The sequence below is a fragment of the Gymnoscopelus microlampas genome (genome assembly GCF_963454915.1).
Source record: "Gymnoscopelus microlampas genome assembly, chromosome: 18".
Classification (NCBI taxonomy): domain Eukaryota; kingdom Metazoa; phylum Chordata; class Actinopteri; order Myctophiformes; family Myctophidae; genus Gymnoscopelus; species Gymnoscopelus microlampas.
In genome coordinates this window covers 12,360,404-12,367,983 of record NC_139955.1, presented here as the reverse complement: position 1 = coordinate 12,367,983, position 7,580 = coordinate 12,360,404, and the positions used below count along the sequence as shown (strand labels likewise).

Sequence of the window (7,580 nt, the reverse complement as noted above, 5' to 3'; positions counted from 1 at the left end):
CACTCCTCAGAATATACATATAGTACATAGTATTTACATAAGTGTCTGATTCCCTTCATACCAGTTCACTGTTCTCCTTTCCATGACTGTGGCATTCGTTTATAATAGGGGAAGTATTGCGTATATGTGTGCGTCGAAGCGTGTGGACGGAGTATGTGTCAACATTACTGTGCAGAAGTGAAAGTGACCAATTGAGCCTTGTAGCTACTGTACACACCCAAGCCCACTTTAGGATTAGCTTTTGAGACGAACACAACCAAAGAACTCAGACGGAGTGACACAATAGGAAAACAGTCAGACAGACAGTGCCATGCTAGGAGAGGGCTTTCTGAGAGTGCTGCGATACAAGGAGGAAAGAAGGTTGACCTCTGCCACAAACCGACAAAGCACAAAGAATCACCACGGAGATTCGACTGAAGGAGCTCTACCAAACTCAGTCAATGACGCACTTTCAGTTGAAGCAGGTAAAAAGTGATCATACAATTATCACTCATTTATTTTTGTTTCATAGACATTTATGATGTGATATCTAACTCATCATAGCGCTAGTGACATAATCTAGTTTCTGTTGACATAAATACAAATCACAAGATGATTGTTCACTTTGTTATAGATGAAGTACAGTAGCAACGTCAACAGTGTTGATCAAATAGGCGGAGGGCAAAGTAGACTTTGTTAAATACTGAGTTTTAAACTTTTCATTATCAGGCCCTGATAAGGAGGATGTAGGCCTCACACGTAGCCTGGGTGTAGTGTCTAAAGATGTCTTTGGTATCTCCATCCCAGGCTGTTCATCAATCCTGAACCAGCACCCTCAAATGTCCAGTGGCTTCGACACTTCTTGCAGCCTCCTTGAGCAATACCCGGACGTCCGCCTGGGTCAGGAGACGGGCGATCATCTGGGTGACCCCAGCGGAACGATGAGAAGCCCTCGCAGCACTTATCGCAATATTCCTGGTGTTGCACAACACGCACCAGAGGTGGACAATCATGGAACCCACAGGGTGGAACAGGGGGAGCCGCTGTCTTCCATGTCTGACCAGGGTTACCTGGTGATGGGAACCAGCCTCACCAACAACAGCCTGGATGTGCCTGGGTCGAGGTTGGGGCCCATGTCTAACTCTCTGCTAAACGGACTGTTGGAGAAGCAGCTGGATGAGGTCTACCTGCAACATTTGACCGACAGCTTAGCCCGATGCAACTCCCAGCTAGGGAACAGTCTCCTCCTGCAGGGCCTAGTTCCCCCGCCTCAGAGAAACAACGCTGCCCAGGGCCTGGAATCCCTGGAGGCAGGGTTGGGAGGAGAGGGGTTGGCGGCAGACCGCGGCAAAGTGATCGGTTATCTGAGTACCCAGAACGGACCTCCATGTTCTTCAAACTTCAGCTCCCCAGTGCTACGGATCTCAGAGGCCGAAAACGTTCAACCACATTGACACGCGTCAACACTTAGTTTATGCAGATACATATACATACAGTATACAGCACACACACAAACTTAAAGGTAGGGTAAGTGATTTTTTGTTGTTGTTAAATTAAGTGTTAAATAGCTCTATATTCTGATAATCATTGAGTGTTTGTTCGGTAACATAGTCCCCCTGTCTCTCCAGCTCTTTAATAAACAGAAAATGCATTTTCAGGTCGGGATACCAATTTTATCCAATCAGGAGAGAGAACTCATACAGGATACAGGATAAACAAGTTAAATTGGAAGTGATGACACAAAGAAACGAGCAGACAAAATGGGACCTAGAAACACTCAAATTGAAGCTGATAAATGGGTACTTTCTCCTGACTGGCTGAAATTGGCAAACCCCCCCCTCTGACAATGTATGTTGATTGAAGAGCTGGAGAGATGGGGAGATACCTGTTACTGAACAAACACTCTATAGCAATGATTACCATCAGAATTGAATATAGTGCTTTAATCTTTTAACAAAAAACTTTTTGTTTTAACCAAAAAGATCATATAACCTACCTTTAATCACTTAAACCCTCTATAATTCAGTGAAATGGAGTGAAACCTGAGTTGGCTCTGTACTTCGTCTGCTCATTTCCTTCTACACCAAATCTCTTTGCCAGAAATAGCCGATCTACAAGCTCAAGGGGTTGGGGTTTAAGCGGTTAAATGAACTGCAGCACAAAACAACTGTAATTAGGCTACATGATTATAACACTTTGCCTTTCTGTTCACAGTTTATCAAATGTGTTCTTAAAGCATCTGGTTTGCCAAAATAACAATCTGCTGTACTGGTATCTTGGCTTGTTCAAATGTTACTTACATTGAATGTTACTGCTATTATATGCCATCTGCTGGTAGATTCGAGTATTACATCATGTTCAATGAGCCTGTTTTTCAATGTAGGCTACTCACATGCAGTGTGGGTCACTGAAGAACTTTCCTCTTCTACCCCGGATTTGAACCCAGTTTCCTGCGCGTGCAAGTGCTGACATTTTTACCATTGAGCTAATAGAGCCCTACCTGCTTGCTCAGGGGATAAATAGAATTTTGACCATTAGGTCAAATTAAAAATTGTGTCATATCCTGTGTTTAGGTGAGACCTTTGACACAATCTAAATATCTCAATAGAAGAGCAGAGAGACAAACTACAACCACCCCAATTGAATATATTGTATTAACATACTCTCCATACAGATTGAACAAAACTGCATTTTATTCATTAAAAAAGGTTACATAGTGCCGCTTTAAGTTTCTTTTTTGAATATATACTTTTGTAGTGCAACTTTACACATTAAAGAGGCTGAAATAGAAAAGAGAGATTTTGTCTGTGGAACTAAAAGATTGACCTAAATGACTAAGCAGTCAAATAAATCATTATGAAAAAAACCTATACATTATTGTTCTTCTTTCTTTTCATTGTTTTTATCTTGTTCTACCTAAATGTATGTTAGAGTTGACAGGCATTGAAATGTATATTGATATAATGTAAATATAACAATGATAATCGACTGGTTCTTTAGAACCGGACTCAAGAGCCACTCTGAAGGCCTAGCTGGGTTGTAAGGCCAGCTAGTCATCCTGAATATGCAATCTGTGATTAACTGGGTTGTAAGGCCAGCCAATCTCCTGGTACTCGGGAGAGAGTTAAGATGTCTCTCGGAATCGCTCTGGAATGTGTCTATCTGAGAGGTTTCGAGCCTCTTCTTATAATGCTGGCTTGCGGTCCTGACATCACTATGATGATGTCAGATAGTGTCAGACGTCTCCCTATATGGAGCTGCCGATGTTAGTTATGGCCAAATATGGGATCAAGACTTCAGCCCTGGACGTGATGGCTATGTCTATACATGGAGTTTCGGGGAAGGGTTCGCTGATGTCAGACTCCGTACAAATGGCACGTTTGGGTCTCTATGACGACTTTGCAGGTCTATTATCTCCATCTATGGGGATCTCCATATATAGGCTATTGCTGGCAACTATGCCCTGAATGTTTCCTAAGTATGCCCTGAATGTTCGTAACAGTAAATGTATTGTATATAAATGCAAGGTGATGTTTTTATAAGCTTTTGGTTTGGAGACTCCCTGTAGATGATGTTCAATGCAACTTATCTAGGTGAACAGCTTCATTGAAATGAATAGGTGGGGCGGGCTCATCCGTCTTCTAGTGTTTATATAACTCTATGGTCAGGCCCTGTGAGAACAGTGAAACCACGCCCCCATCAATAAAAAAAACAATATTAACTAGAAAATGTGCTCCTCGGAGCACAGGTCTCCGCCAGGCGAGGTGGTAAAACTGTTCCTGATTGATTCTGTCTTACCTATTTATATTACATATTGTGATGTCACGTGAAGCTTGACCAATGTTAGGTGTTCACAGACCATGTGCCCATGTATGGAGCTGGACGGACACACACACGGACGGACAATATTGTGATGTCACTGGACGGACACACACACACACACACACGGACGGACAAAGTGAAAACATACTTGCCTTCGGCCTGGCGGAGACAATTAATATGAATTAAATGTGTCTGCAAACTCATATTTAGAACTGATAAAAAAACGTTATACTGCTCATGTAGGTTAATCGAATATTTGCCAGACCCAGAGGGTCGGCCTACATGAGGCTTTGTCCCTATTTCGTCTGTTCGCTGATGACTCAGCACTCCTGATCTCGGGTGAGGACAAGTTGCAAGTTGAGGAAGCTCTCAGCTCTGAACTCACCAAAATCCGTACATGGGTTACCGATAACTAACTGTCACTACACCTTGGTAAAACAGAATCCATTCTCTTTGGGACCAAACATTCCCTCAGTAAGATGAATGTAAATGATTTCAAGGTCAAAGTCGATGACACAGTAATCTCTAGCAAAGAAGACATTAACTATTTGGGCTGTATTCTTGACAAATACCTGACAGGTGAAAGCATGGCAACAAATGTGATCAAAAGATTAAATCAGAGAACCAGACTTTTTCCTCTTTTGTCAACAAAGGTGCTCTCAGGACCCTGTCGTGGAATTCTGGATCAATCAGCAATCAATAAGGCACATAGGAGTCGAGACAATATTCTAGGTGGAGGTGGTTATGCTTTATGTACTGTACATGATATCATGGTCAGAAGTACACAACACAACACTCATGTCAATGGTGTGGTAGTTCTGCCTCGAGCACAGGGCAGAGATCATAGTTATACTGTAGCTGCCTGAAGGACAAACTGAACCATAACAAGATAGGCTGTAACAAAACAATAGCTATTAGGCCTAGTGGAGACATCTAGGCTCTTACAAGCTGTCAAATATCATAATGTATTGTAGAAGTATTATAAGGGATGGTATAATATAAAGGTTAGTTATAAGCAGCCATATAACTTCTTCCTCAACCCTTTCAGGAGCCCTGATTCAGCCCCTTTTTGACTATGCTTGCACCTCCTGGTACTCCAACATCTCAATGTCACTAAAGACTAAGCTTCAAACATACCAAAACAAACCGCTTCGACTACTTCTCGGCCTGGGGCCCTTGACCCACCTTTTTCCCACACATTTTGTTAGCCTAGGATGGCTCAGGGTAGAAGACAGGGTTAAACAACTAAAAATGGGATTGGTCTTCAAAATTGTCAGTGCAAATTTGCCCTCAATGCCCTCAATACCCGCATATCTGAATAAATACCTCCAAAATGTTAGCGACACCCACAGCCCACCCATAAAACTACACTGTAACAGGTTCATCATCTTCAGACTAAGGAGATCTTCAGCTTCCATGCTGTGATTTCTCAGCTTCAGGTCAGAGGTCAATCATATAGTGGGCTATGGCACATAGACAATAACAATCTCCAGGGTATAACTGTAAGTATAACTCTTTCACAACAAATGATACAAAGTGCTTTGAACAATAACAAAATAATAATAAATGGAAAAGTTGAATAAGACTATAAAATCAAAAAGGATTTAGAAGTATAAATTCTTTTTTTTTAAATACAGACAATAAGCAATTCCAAAAAGGCTTCCCTGTACAATGTGTCTGTACATTTCCTGTACAGGAACTGCTTAAAAAGATTTTTACCATTTGATAAAAAGTCATGTCTTTGGACAGCTAAAATGATTATGCTATGGGGGATCTATATAATATATATAAAATATATACAAATAAAAAACACAAATCGCAGTATCATCACAATATCCTGGTCAAAGCAAAATCCAGTACATAAGCAAGAGCTATTCATACAATACATTCGAATAGCCTGCACTGCAGAACAAAATCAACCCACAGTCACAGTTATCCATACAATGGCTGCCCATAGACAGTAAAAGAATGGACAGCATTACGCCCATAGACTCTACAGACCGTAAATGAAGCTTATTTTTCAGCAAATTTCAAATCCGCGTCATATCGCATCATATCCTAAGTAGGCTGCACCAACGCTCCTGATTTCGTGTATAGAGGGGTGGGTGTATAGAGGCGCAGAGAGATTGCGCCTGATCCCATTGGTTCACCGATCTGTCCGTCAACCCCTGCCCCGTTAACACAACATTACGAGCGACGCCCACTGCACTCTGGTTGGTTGGGGAAATGAACACTTCCTCATACCGGGTACACCGACGCGTTCCCCCAGGCTTTTATTTTTTAGCAAAACTAAACAATACAAGTCTGGAGATCGAGGCTATATCCTAAGCAACCGGAAATTAATGCTATTGGTTGGGAACAAAGCGGGGGTGGGTAATGAATGCTATTGGTTGTGTGGCTTGTCAATCAAAGCATCACAAGGTAGCTCCTAGAGCATACCCTACTTTATCATCAATTTTAAAATAAATGGGACCATAATTTACCGAAACGCATACCACGGTGATTGAAAGAAGACTTTAAACTAGCGACTGGAAGCATATAGTATTTACGACATTTTTTTATGACACATGACATGTTTATTAAGGTAATAAAATCAAGTCTAAAGTTCGGCAAAAACACATCCACCTGCATTGAGAGTTATTTCTTCTGACACCAGCAGGGGTAAAACAGCGAAACTACAGGCCATTCATATGAACTGTTACTTCATATATCGACTCAATTTCAAAGGCTGGGCCCTTGGTCTCGCCCTAAGCATATGCAAAAAAACGTGTCAGTGTCAACCATGCAATCAATACAATAACCGCACCTTACAGTGTTACTAAGAAGGAAACACAGGGGAAATTACGATGCGGCCTCCATGCTAGAATGTCAGAGTCATTGGCCGTGCGGAATTGTACAGATATTACTCCGATTGAATTGACAGTTGACCTGGCAGAACGACCATTGTGTCTCTCATTGTAAATCCTCATAGCTACTGGCACAAAGGACATACCGAGTCTCATACAGTTCCACCCGGAGCAGATGAATCTATCGTTTCCCCTCCTGCTCAGCTGCCCCACAATCTCCATATGGAGGAGGTGGGAGGGATTTGCCCTTAGCAGCAATCCCAAAGAAGAGAACACTGGCCATTAACAGACTGGTAGAACATCTGCAGCGTCCTATTGTACACGTCAAATGACCTGAGCCTTCTCAGGAAGAACAGTCTGCTCCTCCCCTTGCTATAGAGTGCATCTGCAACCGTGGTGCCCTCCTGGGAACTTGTAGTTGTCCACAATCTCCACAACCTCCCCATGCCATGGATGATATCTAGGCACAGGAGATCCTGTTGGTCGTGCGGTAGTCCACCACCATCTCCTTGTTCGTGCTAGCACTGAGCCGGAGGCAGTTCTCCTCGCTCCACAGCACAAAGTTCTTCAACACACTGTCGTGCTCGTCAGTGTTGTCACCTGGGATGCAGATGTGTCATTGGAGAACTTTTGTTGGTGACATGTCTTGGAGTTCAAGTGGAAGTCAGATGAGTAGAGGGTCAACAGAACAGAAAGGGTGGCAGCACTGTGCCCTGGGAAGTACCCGTGTTCACGAGCACATAAGACCGACACCCCTGCAGTCTCACATGCTGTGGTCTACCCGAGAGGTAATTCGTGATCCATGCCACGAGCTTCTCCGTGAGCAGTTGTGGCTGGATGGTGTTGAAGGCACTAAAGAAGTCAAAAAACATGATTCGGACGGTGTTGCCCTGGGTTTCAAGTCGTGTGAAGGCCCCAATTTCCTAACCTGAC

At 42.8% G+C, this 7,580-nt stretch overlaps 1 protein-coding gene across 3 annotated transcripts in view; it reads left to right on the top strand.

The window, feature by feature from the left end:
* The first annotated feature begins 216 nt into the window (after positions 1 to 216).
* LOC311033520 (uncharacterized protein) overlaps positions 217 to 7,580 on the top strand; it is a 267,268-nt gene continuing 259,904 nt past the window's right edge. The window contains exons 1-3 of one of the 3 annotated variants that reach the window (XR_014599492.1): positions 217 to 464; positions 787 to 2,382; positions 2,697 to 2,803. Coding sequence is in view for 1 of the 3 variants with exons in the window: in XM_084041054.1 (XP_083897180.1) it covers positions 311 to 464; positions 787 to 1,433 (801 nt within the window). In the remaining 2 variants the exon portion in view is untranslated. Of the gene's footprint in view, positions 465 to 786; positions 2,823 to 7,580 lie in introns of those variants that run through there. The other 2 variants (XR_014599491.1, XM_084041054.1) reach the window with 2 other exon arrangements.